A 19054-nucleotide genomic window follows, 5' to 3' on the forward strand; every position below is an offset into this window, starting at 1 on the left:
GAATAATACGATACTTGCGTCATTAAGCCCCCCCCTTATCTATTGCAAGGGCGAGAACGGGGAGGTTGCCCTGCTCTTCCGGGAGCCCAGGAGGTCTCCCAGAAATGCGGGAGTCTCCCGGACATTCCAGGAGAGTAGGCAACTATGCGTTAAAGAAAAGCAGCTAATGAATCTCTAGAGACTAAAGTGTCTTTTACATTTCTGTCTCCATTATTGAAGTCATGTTGACTTACCTGTCAGTCTATGATTAAATCTTGGTCTCCATGAAAATGGCCACTCTTCTGCTTTAGTGAATTTGCTGTTTACAAAAATGTAAAACTAGAACTATTTGCTGTTCCATACATTGCAGGGAGGGAATAACACCATTGTTACTTGAAAAACAATGTTGTGTGAGGAATGCAAATTTACTTTAAATGAAAATAGTATTTTGATATACATAATCCTAGTTCTCCTGACACACAATTTTCAGTAAAAAAGAAGCCCCCGTGAACTCTCTCTGATAATGTATCCGCCAGCGCTAGAGGGCGCTCTCCTTACAGTACGTCAGGTCAATTCTGTCCAGCGCACAGAGGGTTAAACGTTCATGCTCCACGAATAGCCCCGCCCCCTTCACCAGTGGCGCGAAAATCTCAGCCGTCTCTCTTCTCCTATAGGTCGGTACTGGCGCGAAACGAAACACGTGACGCCGCAGTTTGGCGCGAAAAGTCTATCGTGGTCCCGGACAGAGCAGGAAGCGGCTACTTAGCAGCAGTTAGTACCATGGACGTGTCTGAGCCCAACGCCTCCGCCGCGGCCGAAGCAGCCGCGCTCGTCAAGGACGAGGTGGCCGAGAAGTGCCAGAAACTGTTTCAGGACTTCCTGGAGGAGTGAGTGTCCCGGGACCCCCGAGCTCCGGCTGTTGCCCACCCGCTTCCCCCTCTGGTCTCTCTGTGTGTGCTCCTGTGCCCTTGTCCCCCCTTAATACCGACCTTGATCCCCTGTACAATCTGGGGAGATGCTGATCCGACGGCCTTTTATTTAATTTACTCCTTGTACTGGGGCTCATCCCTGCCCCCCCCCAAATACTGATCCCCTCTGTTACCCATTTGCCCCAAAAAATATAGTCCTGCGTGGACTCCATGCACCACCATCCCCCACATAACTGACCTCTGCTTGGTGCCTTTTATCATACTGGGAAGACCCCCCGTCCCCCCCCCCCGTCCCAATCTGTTAGTGCAGCCTTGCTGGAAGAGTCTTCCAGTACTGGTGCATGTTATAATTTACTCTATAGTGTCCTATGTTATTTATACAGGACTAACGTTTAGATGTCTGTGTGCAGGATATGTCACATGTGGCAACTGTCTCCTTTATGTGACCAGTACTAACATTGCATGTAATAAAGCTTATGTGTCTGTGTGTCTGTCACTTGCTTACCACATTGCAGAGAAGTCTATAACCCAGTGGATCCCAAACTTTTTTTCAGTTCGAGGCACCCTTATGGTCTCCATAATTTTTTTTCAAGGCACCCCTAAGCCAAAATAGTTACTAAGTAGTCCCCTGCTTTGCTTACCACTGGCCCTGGTTGCGGCACTCAGTTTGGGAGCCACTGCTATAACCCATTTGTCTTGTTTTTTTTATGAGGAGGGTTTTCTCTTCCAGAGCAGTGATGTTCAGAGTGTAAACTTCACACATGTTGAGTGTCTGTCTGACTTCAATTTGATCAGATTTGAAAACACTGTCCATTATCCTAGGAAGACTTGTGTACCAATTTCTTACATTAATGCTGAATACCCTTGCTGAAGTTTCTGTCAAATATATACTTTGTACTCTACACCCTCTAGATAAAACTACAGTTAGGAATTAATTGTATCATCCTCCTATAAAACAAAGCCTGTAATTAAATAAAAACATTACTGTATTAAACGTGCATTGTGTGTAGGGATGGACCTTGGCTGACAGAAGTCACATTTATGTTGGAGATCTGTGCAACTACTGGAGTTTTGGCTTCCACATTGTGGAACTTGGTGCATTATAAGACCTAACTGTAGCTGCTTACATCTTCTACAGGATTTTGGAAATTATCATGTCTGGTCCAAAAGTTAAAACATAACACATTGGGAGTAGTGACATCACCTCAAATGAGGTTTCAAGTGCTAATTGAGTATAGATTAAGGCTTTGCAATTGTCCACACTATACCATAAGTTCCTATGCAAGTTATTCATACTCCTTGTTATAAAAACGTTTGTTTGATACACTCACACTCCTTATACTCTCATACTGCTTAGATTTAAAAACACAGACAGCAGCTGTACAATAGCTATTTATGAAGCTTAAATAACCAATAAAAGCAACTCATATTTTCTAACCAGAGGCCTTTTACTTGTGTTTGCCCCCAAAGTTACTACTCCTGTCCTAATGCTTGCTGGATGGCAGAAGATACACCACTCCCTACATTACCGTTACTCCGATAGGTCTAGTTCTTTAGGCTTTAAAACCATGCATGTAAAACATTTACTATAACACTTAGTTGCCCCATGCAATAATGAGGCTAATAAATTGGGTTTGTCAAATTGCAGGTTTCAGAATGTGGATGGAGAGCTAAAGTACAAGAATGACGCTGAGGAGCTAATCCGTCCTGAGAGGAACACCCTGCTGGTCAGCTTCCAGGACCTAGAGCAGTTTAATCAGCAACTGGCTACCACTGTCCAGGAAGAATTCTACAGGTAATCAGTTGGTGATTATTGTATCACTGGAGCAATTGCAGAATCCTCTTTAGGTAAATTCTTCACATTGTCACCATTTGTTTCCTCCCTTTCAGAGTCTATCCATACCTGTGTAGAGCGGTCCGAGGCTTTGCGAGAGACCATGGAAATGTGCCACAAAACAAGGAATTCTATGTGGCTTTCCAAGACCTTCCTACCAGACATAAGTAAGAACCGTTCTATGTAATTAACCCTTGTTCCATGATAGGTTATTTTTTTTTTTCTTCTTCATAGGAGGGAACATTTATTTACATATTCAGCTGTCTGGAAGGCTCAGAGTGACTGATCGGGGTGTCTGCTAAAATATTCTCTTGTATTAATGAAAATGCAAGAGGCATTGGAGACTTTACCGTTATCTCTGCTGTCCGTCACTTTGGTTTTTGGGGGAGGGGGGTTTATGCATCTTTCGTAGCTGTCTAATAATTGCAATGAGTCCTAACTTGTGGTGTCCTCGCAGGATCCGAGAGCTGACCACACCTCGCATTGGCTCCCTGATGAGGATCAGTGGTCAGGTTGTCAGGACTCACCCTGTGCACCCGGAACTGGTTAGTGGCACCTTCATGTGCCTGGATTGTCAGACTCTGGTCAAAGATGTGGAGCAACAGTTTAAATACACCCAGCCCAGTATCTGCAGGAACCCGGTGTGTGCCAACAGACGGAGGTTTATGCTGGACACCAATAAGTCTAGATTTGTTGATTTCCAGAAGGTAATAACATATTTCAAGTGTAATGTGGGATGTGTATTTGCTGTAAAAGGTGGGCATTGTATAGTGAGCTGGGATTGTTTTGCATGTATTCGCCTTGGTGATCTTATATATAGATTCCTTGTTCCAGTGCACTTGTTAATATCTGATTTCTATAATGTATGAACTGATGCATTTCCTACATCTGGTGCCCTGTTCTGCCTCTCTGATGTATCACACTTGGAGCCTGAATAGATCATATTGGTACAAGCAGAGACATCATTGATCTGCTGCTAAGTCATGGGTGCACAGCTCAGGTCTATGTGAGGGCTATAATGTGAGATGACTGCATGCTGGAGGGGTGCACCCCATCCCCTAAGGCAGTGTTTCTCAAATCCAGTCCTCAGGACCCACTAACAGTGCAGATTGCCAGGTGACCAGTGAAATAATTATACCACCTGCTACACTGTGTCGGTCAGTAATGAATACACCTGTGCTCCAGCAAGGAGATTTGGAAAACATGTACTGCTAGGGGGTCCTGAGGACTGGATTTGAGAAACACTGCCCTAAGGTGTTCAAGTATACAGTACAGTGGATGATTGTCAGTCTCTCTCAGGGATATGGATATGCAGACAGCAGTGCCAACAAGATGCGTTTGTGTGATGGTATTTGTATTCATAAAGGGACATATTAATAGCCAGATATTAAAATAAACAGCAGGAGGGTACAATTAGGTTCGGTCTTTGCTGATCCTTTACACCATAAGTCAGCTTGGTAAAAGGGACTATACTCTCGGCTTGTGTGCAAAATTTTGTGCACCCTTGCGGAATTGTTCTATTGCACAAGATCCCCTTATCTTTCATTTAAGCTCTGCGTTCCACCCGCCACAAGTATAGATGTACGAATGAAGTCCTAAATGTGGTGTGTGCGGAAAAATATAATGTTTAAAGGGATAACAGGCTAATATTTTACAGGAATATTGTAGCTAAATTAAAAGTTTTTACTTCCTTTTAAAGCATGATGTACTGTGCTGCTGTAACTAACTGCTGACCCCCGTCTGTTTGTGCAGGTTCGTATCCAGGAGACGCAGGCGGAGCTTCCACGTGGCAGTATTCCACGCAGCCTGGAAATTATTCTGCGGGCAGAAGCCGTGGAGTCGTGTCAGGCCGGGGACAGATGTGATTTCACCGGTTCCCTTATCGTTGTCCCAGATATCGCTCAGTTGGCTACTCCAGGTATCTGATTTATGGGCCATATCTATAGAGATAACGTTACGATAGACAAGACAGAAATAGATTGTATACAGCGTGTCTGTTATTAAATGTCAGAGTCCGGGCTATATATCATTATGTAATGTGGTAATAATTCACCTCCTAGCTCATTGAGTGTAACATTGTATAACATTTATGTGGCTAACCTTTACACTGTCCACAGCAACTTAAACAATCAGCATGAGCCACGTCTTAAACCTATAAAAGACTTTTGATACTGTTATTCTCAAAAGATTATACAAGTGAATGGACCTGTACACACAGATTCTGAAGAAGATTTGAAATTGAATGAAAGTTTCCGACGCATTGCCAGTCTGTAAACTACAATGGAATTCTATGGTTGTGCTGAATACATGCATTGTTCGTTATGCTACAATGAGTGGTTTTCTTGTGCCATTGTGTTTCACCAGCTGCATTGCACTATAGCTTAAACCTTTTTCTGGCTCAAGTGTTTTATAATAGTTGCCTCTAGATGTATTGGAGCTTGTAAATTGTGCATTATGAAATGTGTGTCTACACTGGAAATGGTTTAACTTCAATGTAACGTAATCAAGGCCTCTGGAAGCATTTTGTTCGGCATTCAGTTTAGAATAAAACACGAGAAAGCGCCATGAGAGTTTGTGACCTATGTTTTTTTTGTGCTGAATTGAAACACATGCGGTCACCGGGATGAATGAGTCTGGTGCCCACAGCATTGTGTGCAATTTATTTTCAGTGTAACAGAATGTGGCAGAATGCCCAGAGCTCTCCCGTTAAACATCAATGTTAAAATGACCAAATGTTTTCCCGGCAGGTGTTCGTGCAGAGACCAGCTCCCGGGTGGGAGGGGGAGAAGGCTACGAAGCAGAAGGAGTACGTGGCCTCCGAGCCCTCGGTGTTAGAGATTTGTCTTACAAACTTGTCTTCCTCGCTTGCTACGTCGCACCAACAAATCCCAGGGTATGTAATGTGGGGAGGGTGATAGATCAATCTGTGGCCATAGGTGCTCTTTAAGTAGAAAGACGAGGTTTCCCTGATCTGCAGAAATTACTGTTAAATGTGCGCATTTTGGAGGCTTGGAGCAGATCACTAGCAGCATCCAGACCTAACTGCGGTCTTGTTTCAGTTTGGTGGCAAAGACCTTAATGAGGAGGACATGACGGCAGAGAGCATCAAGAACCAGATGTCTGTGAAGGAATGGGAGAAGGTGTTTGAAATGAGCCAAGACAAAAACCTTTACCACAATCTATGCACCAGCCTCTTCCCTACTGTCCACGGTAAGCAGGGTCCTCCCACAGCACCATCGGCTGCATCTTGTGGGTGTAAGTATCTGGTTAATTTGGTGTCTTTATTCCTCATTCAGGCAATGACGAGGTGAAGAGAGGCATTTTGCTTATGCTGTTTGGGGGTGTTCCTAAGACGACCATGGAGGGTACGTCTCTACGTGGGGACATCAATGTGTGCGTTGTTGGAGATCCCAGTACGGCCAAGAGTCAGTTCCTCAAGTGAGTACAATTTGATTGGTAAATAGCTCAACCCCTTTAAAACTTTAGAACATTATGGATTGCTATGGAGTATTTCTATTGACCGTTTCATTCTTGGATGTGTATATTTGCAAAATGCAACGGTCCTGACTTAATGGGTCTCCAGAAAAGAAATAATCAAGAATAAATGCTGCAACTCTGCCATCTGTCAGTAACCTTGTTCTAAGTCTGTTGCCCTGTGCTGACCTTATGCAGATTGACAGACAGGATGTCTCCTCACTGGCATTAGATGGCTCTGGTTCAGTATGGCAGTCTGCATGGGCTCCCAGAGGGTTTGATTCCTCCAAAAACTGTTATATTACATTGAGCCGCTGCTCACATTTTTTTTCATTCCTTAATGGATCTGAAGACCAAAACTGTATTACATCCCCAACTAAACTAGACCTTGTACCTCCTCTCTTTATGTAACAGACTTGTGCAACGTATAGCTAACATTGTATAACCTATGCTGCAGAAAACCCGATAGGGCTGTAAAAGTTAATATTTGTTAACCAGGCCATAACACAGGAATATTCATCTGAAGAGAACATTTTATTGCAGAAAACAAGTAAGATTCCAACTAAACAAAAATGTAAAATGCAGGACAGAGCCAGTGGGCTCTATAGTGCAAACTTGTGTTAAGCTTAAAATTGAATGATAGAGTTCAGTATACTCTGCTTTTTTGACTCTTGATTGCCTTGATTTATTAAAGAGTGATTATCTGCTGGATTGATGGAATAACTTTCCCTCCACCAGGCATGTTGAGGAGTTCAGCCCCCGGGCGGTGTACACAAGCGGGAAGGCCTCCACTGCCGCGGGTCTAACGGCGGCTGTAGTGAAGGACGAGGAATCGCACGAGTTTGTGATTGAAGCCGGAGCGTTGATGCTGGCGGACAATGTGAGTGTTGTGTTGGTTCTTCTGCTTTTATTGTCACTGTTTGTGGTCCCTGAGGGATGACAACCTGGGGAGAGGGAGCGTTAGAATTGTATGAATAGACGATATGGCTGCTCGCTACATTCCTGCAGTTTTTGCCCATTTTATGACGTGTTTTAGCAAATTGCCCCATAGTCGATAAGTATTGAGCGTCCAGTCATTGAGCTTTTATTCTCTCCAGGGTGTGTGTTGCATTGATGAGTTCGACAAGATGGATCTCAAGGACCAGGTGGCAATTCATGAAGCTATGGAACAGCAAACCATTTCCATCACCAAAGCTGGTGTCAAGGTAAAGAGTTCAACATATCAAGGTGCAGCGACCAAGGCTCTTGTTATCCAGAAATGAACCTTCTGACATCTGTAATCTGTTCTCTTCTAGGCCACGCTAAACGCAAGGACGTCTATCTTGGCTGCTGCAAATCCCGTCAGCGGCCGTTATGACAGGTCGAAGTCCCTGAAACAGAACGTAAACTTGTCTGCTCCCATCATGTCAAGATTTGATCTCTTCTTCATCCTGGTTGATGAATGTAATGAGGTAACACAAAATGGAGTGGCATTCCCATTTGTTAAATATTAAAGATTTATTGTTATTACCATTTATTTATATAGCTCCACTAATTCCGCAGCGCTGTACAGAGAACTCACTCGCATAAGTCCCTGCCCCATTGGAGCTCACAGGCTAAATTCCATAACACACACAGACTAGGGTCAATTTTGATAAACTATTAGTATGTATTTGGAGTGTGGGAGGAAACCGGAGCACCTGGAGGAAACCCACGCGAACACAGGGAGAACATACAAACTCCACACAGATAAGTCCATGGTCGGGAATTGAACTCATGACCCCAGTGCTGTAAGGCAGAAGTACTAACCACTGAGCCACCGTGCTCCGCATAGATACATGTTAAACTTGCCATAGTTAGTGCAGAACACACATTTCACATCATGTTTAAGAAGTATCTTCTAATATCCTGTAACGGTTTTAAGGTGACAGATTACGCCATTGCTCGACGTATTGTTGACCTGCACTCCAGGATTGAAGAATCGATTGACCGCGTTTACTCCGTTGACGAAGTCCGCAGATACCTGCTCTTCGCCCGGCAGTTCAAACCCAGAGTAAGTTTCAGAATAAATTTACTGCTGTTTCTGCTGTTTTTTCTGTTGTGTTTTTTTTTTTTGTTTTACGAAGTTCCCTGTTTACCAACAGATCTCTAAAGAGTCGGAGGATTTCATAGTGGAACAGTACAAGCGCCTGCGTCAGCGGGATGGGTCCGGCGTCACCAAGTCGTCCTGGAGGATAACTGTAAGACAGCTGGAGAGTATGATCAGATTGTCAGAGGCGATGGCCAGAATGCACTGCAGTGACGAGGTGAGAATAGAACATTGTACAAGAATCGGGTATAGGCTGTTGTTTACATCTGTGAAATAAACATTCTGCACAAATACTTCTATCTGTATCCTAGCACCTTCCCATTGTTTATTGTATGGCAAATAAGTAACACCCCCATCTCCTATTGTGACTTGTTTTATTACAGGTGCAGCCAAAACATGTAAAAGAAGCTTTCCGGTTGTTGAACAAATCTATTATTAGAGTGGAAACGCCCGATGTGAACTTGGATCAGGATGAAGAAGCGGTAGAAGAAGTTCAAGAGGGCGTCAATGGTGAGACTGGGGCCTAGATTTACTAAACTGCGGGTTTGAAAAAGTGGAGATGTTGCCTATAGCAACAATCGGATTCTAGTTATCCAACAGTCTACAAAATGACAGCTAGAATCTGATTGGTTGCTATAAGCAACATCTCCACTTTTTCAAACCTGCAGTTTAGTAAATATACCCCTTGGTGTCAGATTTTCAATTTCTGTAAGTATTGATGTAAGGTCTACCCGCTACTAACTTGTTGTCTCCTCCTAGGTGATGCTGGAGTTCCCAATGGTCACGTGAATGGAATAAACGGGCACGCGGACAGCGAGCCCATGGAGACGGCAGCTAAACCGTCTTTCCGCCTCGGCTTCACCGAATACAAGCGGATCTCCAACTTGTTGGTTCAGCAGCTGAGGAAGGGGGAAGGTTGGTAGCCGCTCGGTTTCCTCATGACGTGTATATATACACAACGTACTGTGTGGACGCGGCGGTCCTAACTGTGGTCTGTGTTTTGCTCCTTACAGATGAGGATGATTCATCCCAGAGGAGAAGTGAGCTCATTAACTGGTATCTGAAGGAGATCGAGTCTGAAATTGACTCTGAAGAGGAACTCGTCAACCGCAAGCAAATAATCGAGAAAGTTATACACAGACTTGTCCATTACGTGAGTAGTTTTTATGATGACGCAGAGCAGTTGGCAGTGACGCCCTAAACCACGCTGCGTCGTCGGGGTGGTGGTCTCAATCTGCATGAAGGTCTCGCGAATCTTGGGGGATTTTCTTTCATGTTCTTAAATGAATAATACCTAATATGTTTTGTCACCATAACATTTAAATGCCTATAATGGACCTTATTCCTATTGGCCGTGGTTTACACTCCAGTTAGACCACACAGGTGCTGCGAAAGTGAAACTGTTTTTTGGAATGTCCCCTGTGGACTATTCTAATCTACTGAAGGACACTGATTTAAAAAAACAAACCAAAAAGAAAGAGAATTTCAGCACACCCGTCCTTCTCGCCCGCTGTCACTAAAACACAGATGTGCATATACTGAGCATCAAAATCAATAAAGACGTTTTAGGACCTGTTTCTGGGGTTCGTGGATTATAAAACTAATTTTTTCAGGGTTATAAAAACTAAATTTAGATTAGAACATTTGTATGTTTTGATATGTACAATGCTGTGTTCTCTTATGTGTGGGGTATATTTCATACCCACAATCTGACTATATATTTTCAGGGGAGGCAATTGTTGCTCTTAAAACTATTTATTTTAATCTATTTCTTGTCTTCAGGATCAAATCTTGATTGAACTGTCTCAGACGGGGCTGAAGGGCTCGGCCAGCAAGGAGGAAGTTACAAAGGAAGAGGATCCTTACTTAGTTGTGAACCCCAACTACATACTGGAGGATTAGACCTGTCGGCATCATAGACATTATAGATCTTTTTCCCATTTACAGACTTCTTTTGAGCTTTTGAAAGCTTATGTTCTGGACCATCATCTGGGATTTCACGTCTGCTGCATTTATTTGACAGATTGAGCTATTCACATTCTGTAGCTTATATGTGTAGATAATTTTCAGGTATATCTGGCCAGGGTTTGGGCAGACCTTCTATGTCTGATGGCGTTTAAGAGATGGCCCTACCAAATGATGATGCATCATTATTTATCCCATGACCGTATAAATCTACTCTGAGAGCTGACAAATTCCTCGGTGGCAAAACTTCTTATACGTGGTCACTGACCATTGCCGAGGGCAGTATGAATATGTTGGAGAGGGCTTTTAAGTGACTTGAGGGCAGTTGCAGTTTTAAAGAGGATGTATGGTAATCACAAAATTTAAGACCGTTGCTGAGCAATTCTTGATTTTAAGAGCGAGATTTTGTTTTATTGATCCCTAATGCTGTTACTAATTCCTAGTGGAACAATAGGCTGAATATTCGATCAGACAACAGAAGGGGCTGCCTCTCAGTTTGTAGACAAGCTGTATACTTCAAAGGGTATACGTTTTGTCATAGATATACTGATCACATTTTAATGAGTAGTTTAAAATATTTTTGGGACTGGGGGGATTTTTTTTTTCTGTGTATTCCACTGTTTTACACACTGATCTTGTGTATTTTTATACTGCTTTTAAGTGCTGTAGATTTCTTGGAAATACATTACAATTGTTCTTGTATATGTCTTATGTTTTGCCTATTACATTTTATACCCTAGACACAGTCCGTTACCACCAGCTATAATTATAGTGACTGGTCCTCATGGCTGTTTATTGAACTTTTCAGGCAGTATCAGGGCAAATTATGGGAATAAAAATGTGTGTAAAGATATAGTTTGACACCTGTGTCAGCTGGCTATTAATACAGTGTCAACGAAGGGGCGTAATATATGTGCGCGTGGGCACAAGACGGATGAAAAGCTGGAAAATGTGAAAACTGAATCGGTTTCAGAGCATACCTGTAAATTGGCAAATAATCATTATATACCCATGTTGTCATCTGACTGCATAGGATCAGGTTCACTGGACCGAATGCTGAAATGGATTTGGCCAAATTGGAAATGCTTCCTGTCCCTCGTTCCAGGTGAAGTCAGCCCATGTAGCACCAGGATTCTGTAACTGCTTTGCAATGCACCCCAGTTTAGTTCTGTCCATGTATAGAAATAATCGTGTGATTTGCACAACTGCAGGATATGTGGGTGTGTAGTGCATTTAATTGTGCAAATGTATCTATAAGTCCAGTAAAATACTTAAGGGCACTGCCCCAGTAACTGCTGTGCGCGACCTTTTGATTGCCGGTCCACATGAAATGTGCGCGGGAGAAGGAAGGAAAGCGTCCTTTAAGTACTTTTCACTCGGCATCACTTTTGTCTGCAATTAACACAATCAGGTGGTGGTCGTCTCCATAACCTAAAGGTCATTACATTTTTTTTTTTATCTTTATTCAAATACATTTCTATTCAGGAATTCTTATAAATAAGATATTTATTTTATTGGTATCACAAAACCACCCTTTTCCTTTAAACCCATTTTTATAAAGGTTCCTGTTGCAGGAAGACCTTCCTGCACTTGTGTGAATGTTAAAGGGTTAAAACAAAACCACTTGGTGTGTGTTCTATCAAAATTATATCACACTCACTTCTACCACTACTAAGTTTGATACTAAAGCTGTTAATTTTGGACAAATTCAATTCCCTGCAGCGGGAGTTCCTCTGGAATAGTTGTGAAGGCAGTACGCAGTAATGTAACATCACTAATTTGTCTTTGCACCCCATAGAGGTGAACATCCCCCGCGCGCTCTGGGTACTTTAGTGAGATCAGCATTCTCTGCTATATTAAATATATGGGATACTGTACCTGGTAGTATGTAAAACAAGTCTCCACTCTTTAATAGGACAGAGGAGTACAGCAGTAGTATAGCCTTTGAGGACAACCCCCCATATCCCCAAGTCAGGGGGGAATTCTGCAGAGAAGTTATTTTTAAATATTTCGCCATAATTTAGTGCGTTTCTCAAATCTGGTCTTTGGGAACTGCTGTACAGATTTACACATAGATCTCTTAATATTTTCTGTAATGAATGCGCTTCATATAAGAGATATGGAAAACATGGCCTGTTAGGTGTGAACGGACCGATTTTGAGGCCAGATTTATGTGATCTCCAACCAAAACGGATTTATTTATTTATACATTTTTGGCGGTATTATTTAATTGTATAAAAACACCGAAAGTAAACCGTGCAGGATTGTATCCTGAAAAAAAAGATCACATTTTCATTTAAACAATGATATCTATATAGTAGAACAATATTAAAAATCCAAAAAAACAGGCTATTGGCAGGGTTGAACAATACAAAGATTTGACTTTGATGTTGGTATTAAAGAGAAATAAAAATTAGCATATAAAACATACATGTTCAAAAATATCTTACATTAAATGAAAAAAAGACTTGTACACATACATAGGTAGATATGGGAAACATAATGTAGGTGCACATAGTTTGAAATGTTAAAGACCAAACTCCGGCATATGTTCTATCCAAAGGTACCATTAGGAACAGTCTGTCTCCGATGCAGCACAGATAAAGTGTTCTTTTATTTACAATGAACAATCATTGGTTATTGGCAGTCATTTATAACTGGGGCCAATTCAGTTAGCAGCAAGGTTCTATAAATAGCCTTGGGTGTTGTTTATAGCACAAAAATGGCGATCTATTAGGTGTAAGTGAAAAATGAATGAAGATCATTACCTGAATATCACTGCTAATTGAATCGGCTTCACAGTTTCAGACTTACAATCAACTGATAAAGTCTGTTAACACAGACGTCCTTGTGTATTATATGGTGGATATAAGGTCGGTGCTCTGTGTTTGTAGGGCTGTTATCTAGGTAACCTATTCCGTGTTCCAAGCCAGTCTAATGTGCATTTATGTAACTAAGGAAAAGATGCAGCTTATTTTTATAGCGAGGAGGCAAAGTCTATTAGATACGCAGCAATGTAAAACGCCATATAATATGAGCTGCACACAAATGTCATTTTCTTTAATAAAGGATCTGTGGCCGTGAACCTAATTTTCAAGTAAGATTTCTAATAATTTTTAAAGAGATGCTTTGAGTTATCCTATGACTCTGTTTTGCAAAACTACGCGCTATCTACTAGAGAGTGTGCGAGTACAGAAGATGATTAGTGTATATAGCACCTACGTCTATCTTCCTTCTCTTTATTGGAGTATAAACAAAATTCTAAACAAGTAAAAGGTAAGTGCAACAAAGGTGATAATATAAACAGCATTGTCACAGTCTGTCCAGCAAAGCAGTAGCTGTTCTACAGAGGAGCAATATCCAGTTCTAGAAGAAAGTACTTTCTCAGTGACACACATGCTGAATTAACAATAAAAACATATATACCAAATATCCAAGTGCTTTCCAGTCTTCTTCCTTATAGCATCTGGTACCGACTCTGTCTTTTGTCCCTTGTCTTCATACTATATCTCCATTTCCCCCAATGCATTGTCTTCACTTTCTCCAAGTCCACTTCTCCTCTCTACTATTTCACTGTCAGTTACTCCACTGCTCACCTGTTCTGCTTCCTGCTCCTCACTCACCCTCCTTACTCTCTCTGCCACTTTACCCCCATAATAAAAGCAACCTGGCCTCCGCATCTTCCCCGCTGGATATAAAAAGGTCGACGCGCTACTTGGTTCACATTCACGAAAATGTAACTTGCACAACAAATATATCTGCCTATAAATACAATATCCCTAGGCAGCGGTGCATGCAGTGGTCAAATTAAAATCAATATACACCTCCAAAATGTCCCTTTATTTCTGTTATGTGCAGGAACGTAAACGTGAAAATATGCGTCTTTTTATACCCCACATTTCATCATCATCATCATTTTTTATTTGAAAGATATCAAAAAAACTTTGCAGCGACGGGCAGTCGGACTGACAAATCATACAAAATACAAATCGCTCATAACAATAGATAAAAGTACGTACAAGGTTGACTGAGGGTGCAGATGTGAGACGGAGGGAAGAGAGAGCCCTCATGGGGGACAGTCTAGAGGGACTGCCTACATTTAGTCTGGGGTGCAACCCAATGGAGCATTGTGAGGTGGATCTTCAGCACACAAATATACTCATCCAATGACTGGCTAATCAGGTATCACCATGGTATAAGGCACTAATGAGTGTATGCAGGGTTTCCCAAACCCAGTCCTCAGGGCTCCCCAACAGTGCAGGTTTTCTGGATCACATGTGACATAATTAGGACCACCTGTGGATCTGTTACAATGTATCAGTCAGTAATGAATACACCTGTGCTCCAGCAAGGAGATATGGAAAACCTGCCCTGTTGGGGAGCCCTGAGGACTGGGTTTGGGAAACCCTGGTGTATGGGATTGGGGGACATGCCCCTCTAATTAAATAAAGTTTGTTGGTTGTCAGTATATTAATCCTCCACTGATTCTATCGAGACTGACAAAAATGTACATTTGACTCAGGATAAAGACATTCCACTGAGCTGTTCCCTTTGCATGAGCAAATGTCTGTCAATAAATAGTTTTTCAGCCGTTCGTTTATCTGCATGGAAGATAATGGCTGTTTTATGGCCTCTGTTTAGGTATAAATGAATGAACCAGTTTCTGCGTGTCAGTTCTGCTCACAATGGGGCCAGCCTGGAGAGGGGTCCTCCTGGTTCTCCTCTCATTTCTGTGCCATGGACTTTCCTGGGTCGCAGATAAAAACTTTATTGCACTTGCTGGACCTTTACTTAGTAATAGAGAGGGTCCAACTAATGAGGTGAGGTCAGATGAAGTGTTTGGGTGCCATGACAAGGTTCTACGGGACATGAAAGACCAGATACCTGCTCTACAGAAGAACGGTGTCACCCACTACAAGGTACAACTAGACTGGACCTCTCTGTTCCTCAAGGAAACCCCCAGGACTGCGGATGAGAGACAACTACAATGTTATAGGACACTATTCCAGGACCTGGCTGAAGCTAGTATTAGACCTGTTGTCATCTTACAAGGAAGAAGCCTCAGTGGACTTTCAACGACCGGGACCAAGACTGCTAAAAACCCAACTGATTCCTACTTAGAATACGCTGACTTGGCCTTCCGTTCATTTGGGGATCTGGTCCATACCTGGATTTCCTTCAATGTTCCTACAGATGGCGTGACAGATCCACAATCTCTGCAGGTTCTCCTAGATGCACACGAGAAGGTCTACACGTTATACCACAAAACATACTATACAGGAGGTAAGATTGTCCTGGGGGGCTGGTTAAATATTGAGAATTTTTAATAATAATGCGCATTATAGGTCATGCAGAAATGTTTCCTTTCAGAAATTTAACATTGACCTGTAATCTTGTTCCAGCCACAACCCCATAGTTCCTATTTGATAGATTATTAGTTTAACTAACATCTCTATAGATCTGCAGCATAATCCTCTGTACTGTCTACTTCTATCTGTATGCGAGCTCAGACTTTTGATATCTAAATAGATACCTCTCAGCTGGATACCCAGCTCATCAATATGTGGGATAAAAATCAACTTGAATATGATTATATTTCCTCAATAAAGCTGCAGAAAAGTTTATAAAGATAAACTGTAAATCATCTTTATTATCAATTGAGTGATATGTTTTTTAAATTATTTGTGTTCCACATGAGTCCTCATAAAAGCAAACTGTGCAGACAGCAATTGTGCGGGCTGAAGTAACATTCATGAGAGTCTGGTGGCTAGTGTACGGGAGGACCTCCAGTCTGGTGGCTATTATATGGGAAGACCTCCAATCTGGTGACTAGTGTATTGGAGGACCTCCAGTCTGGTGACTAGTGTATAGGAGAAAAGCCTGTCTGGTGACTAGTGTATGGAAGGACCTCCAGTCTGGTGACTAGTGTACGGGAGGACCTCCAGTCTAGTGGCTAGTGTATGGAAGGACCTCCAGTCTGGTGGCTAGTGTATGGGAAGACCTCCAATCTAGTGGCTAGAGTATAGCAGGACCTCCTGTCTGGTGACCAGTGTATTGGAGGATCTCCAATCTGGTGGCTATTATATGAGAAGACCTCCAATCTGGTGACTAGTGTATAGGAGAAAAGCCTGTCTGGTGACTAGTGTATGGGAGGACCTCCAGTCTGGTGGCTATTATATGGAAAGACTTCCAATTTGGTGACTAGTGTATTGCAGGACCTCCAGTCTTGTGACTAGTGTATAGGAGAACAGCCTGTCTGGTGGCTAGTGTATGGGAAGACCTCCAATCTAGTGGCTAGAGTATGGTAGGACCCTTCTGTCTGGTAGCTAGTGTATGAAAGGACCTCCAATCTGGTGGCTAAAGTATAGCATGACCTCCAGTCTGGTGACTAGTGTATGGAAGGACCTCCTGTCTGGTGGCTAGTGTATGGTAGGACCTCCTGTCTGGTAGCTAGTGTATGAAAGGACCTCCAATCTGGTGGCTAAAGTATAGCATGACCTCCAGGCTGGTGACTAGTGTATGGAAGGACCTCCTGTCTGGTGGCTAGAGTATGGTAGGACCTCCTGTCTGGTAGCTAGTGTATGAAAGAACCTCCAATCTGGTGGCTAAAGTATAGCATGACCTCCAGTCTGGTGACTAGTGTATGGAAGGACCTCCTGTCTGGTGGCTAGTGTATGGAAGGACCTCCTGTCTGGTGGCTAGTGTATGGGAGGACCCCCTGTCTGGTGGCTAGGGTATGGAAGGACCTCCTGTCTGGTGGCAGTGGGGTGATTGCAATTAGCATCATCCTACCTCCGCTACCCGATGGCGCAAATCAAGGCTTTGCGCAGTAGAGAGCGGGGTCACAGTAAGCGATCATATTCCCGCCACTTGCTGCCTGACGTCGATGACCCCTGAGATCTCAGAAGGGAGGTTTTCAATGTTGGCAAGTATGGCAAAACTCAATTGGAGCTATCATTTAAACAGCAGTAACTCAGTTATTTCAAATCGTGCCCAGTGTGTTTACTACAAGTTCATTTTTTTGTTATATAACAGACATAAATTCTGCTTCTCAAACTGTTGGTCATCAATAATTTGTATCATACTTGTGTCTAGCAAAACATGCTGGATGTTGTAGTCCCTAAACAGCTAACAAGGCAGACACCAAAGCCTATTATACAGGTGCAAATTTAAGTTGCAATCAATTATTTAACTTTTCAACAGCAGTTTGTTGCAATTCAATTGATTTGAAAGCATTGTACATTGAGAGCAGATTGTCCTTCATATACACGTGTGACTTAACAGAGATTTATCGTAATAGATTCCTGTGACTGTTTTCTGTATCTGGAAACCAGAGCTGGCTTTTATGGGCTGAGCAAAGTTCATGTCAAAGAGAAGTCTTGTCAGCTGCTTTAAACAATCGGAGCGCTAGACTGCAAAGTGCATTTAATTTTAATAAAATATAAATGTTAGACATAGCATTAGGCTGATGTATGGGTAGTATAAATGAAAATCTCTTACTTGGGCATCAATGATCCTTACATCAAAATATGTCAGAAAATCATGCACCCTATAGCAACCAATCAGATTCTAGCTGTCATTTTGTAGAATGTACTAAACAAATAACAGCTAGAATCTGATTGGTTGCTATAGGCAACATCTCCACTTTTTCAAACCCGCAGTTTAGTAAATCTAGCCCTAAGACTACCCAGAATGCAATGTGAGAAAATGTGACAAAATTGATTAAAATCTTTCCTTCATATAGCCCTTATTGTACTCTCAACCAGGGCCGTTGCCAGGATCTGTGGTGCCCCCCCGCTTTAGCACTTGCTCTGTTGCCCCGTTCTGTGGATTGCAGGGGTGTGGTCTTAACACAAATGGGTGTGTCCTATATTATCCCAAGCTTCCGATTGCATTTGTTGGCAGGTGTGTTCTTTCCTGAAAGTACAATGGTCTTAAATATGTCTTAAAGAACTAAACCTAAAAAAAATTAAAACCAATTTTTTAAAACTCAACTTAATAGACATCTTGGGCCTGATTCATTAAGGTACTCATACTGAGCACAATGTGCGTTAGTTTTAAATCGAGTATTTGTATGACCAAATTCAACAAGGAGCGGATGTGAAGATACGTGCGGTGATGGATACAGGTCTAGGTCCGCTCTGCTCTACGAGACAAAACACTGCAGGATACGTCCAATACCTATGTGGGATAGAAACTGACTAAAGAACCACAGAAAACAAAAACCTATTCAGATAATATTACCTGTTAATAATATAGGCATTAACGATAAAAACATTAAAAAATAAAAAAGTGGGTTTTTTCCCAAATGAAATACATTTATAAGGCTGTTATGAATGTCTATTGTACATAAAATACATTTTTACAGTTGCTCCTCCTAAAGACATGTAGTAACATGCGTACACAGCCATCACCTTACCTATGGCTGGAGCAAGAGATAGAGGCTGAGAAACAAGAGATAGAGGCTGGAAAACAAGTACCTGAGAGATGTTCAGAGCTTGGATCTGGCGCTGCTGCGTGCACCCTGTTCTCTCCCTGAAGTCGTAGGTTGTAGTAAGTGTCCATTGTACTCGAAGGTGAATTGAACGTTGCTGCGCTCTGTGTCGTATAATCATCATCATTTATTTATATAGCGCCACTAATTCCGTAGCGCTGTACAGAGAACTCACTCACATCAGTCCCTGCCCCATTGGAGCTTACAGTCTAAATTCCCTAACATACAGACAGAGAGAGAGACAGACTAGGGTCAATTTTGATAGCAGCCAATTAACCTACCAGTATGTTTTTGGATGGTCCGGTGTGGGA

General features: G+C 42.3%; 2 protein-coding genes across 2 annotated transcripts in view; both read left to right on the top strand.

Moving 5' to 3' along the window:
* Window positions 1–637: 637 nt before the first annotated feature.
* MCM6 (minichromosome maintenance complex component 6) lies at window positions 638–10951 on the top strand. Its single transcript, XM_075180950.1, has 17 exons — window positions 638–866; window positions 2557–2703; window positions 2799–2909; window positions 3200–3449; window positions 4495–4660; window positions 5490–5635; window positions 5802–5952; window positions 6039–6180; window positions 6955–7096; window positions 7314–7421; window positions 7512–7667; window positions 8120–8248; window positions 8340–8501; window positions 8668–8794; window positions 9044–9199; window positions 9298–9437; window positions 10067–10951. The coding sequence occupies exons 1-17, from the start codon at window positions 760–762 to the stop codon at window positions 10184–10186; spliced, it is 2460 nt and encodes an 819-aa protein (XP_075037051.1). The 5' UTR covers window positions 638–759; the 3' UTR covers window positions 10187–10951.
* A 3983-nt stretch (window positions 10952–14934) lies between these two features.
* Window positions 14935–19054, top strand: part of LOC142098566 (lactase/phlorizin hydrolase-like) — a 36516-nt gene continuing 32396 nt past the window's right edge. Inside the window, exon 1 of the mRNA XM_075181402.1 lies at window positions 14935–15532. Within this exon, the coding sequence (XP_075037503.1) occupies window positions 14935–15532 (598 nt within the window). The remainder of the gene's footprint in view (window positions 15533–19054) is intronic.

Source organism: Mixophyes fleayi, chromosome 7 (genome assembly GCF_038048845.1).
Source record: "Mixophyes fleayi isolate aMixFle1 chromosome 7, aMixFle1.hap1, whole genome shotgun sequence".
In the NCBI taxonomy this organism is placed as follows: Eukaryota; Metazoa; Chordata; class Amphibia; order Anura; family Limnodynastidae; genus Mixophyes; species Mixophyes fleayi.

What these genes read in the sequence shown, in the direction of transcription:
- MCM6 (XM_075180950.1), top strand. Translation starts at nt 760, where the DNA reads ATGGACGTGTCTGAGCCCAACGCCTCCGCCGCGGCCGAAGCAGCCGCG. An exon ending in CGCTCAGTTGGCTACTCCAG is followed by an intron (nt 4,661 to 5,489) that starts GTATCTGATTTA and finishes TTTTCCCGGCAG; the next exon opens with GTGTTCGTGCAGAGACCAGC. An exon ending in CGTTGATGCTGGCGGACAAT is followed by an intron (nt 7,097 to 7,313) that starts GTGAGTGTTGTG and finishes TATTCTCTCCAG; the next exon opens with GGTGTGTGTTGCATTGATGA.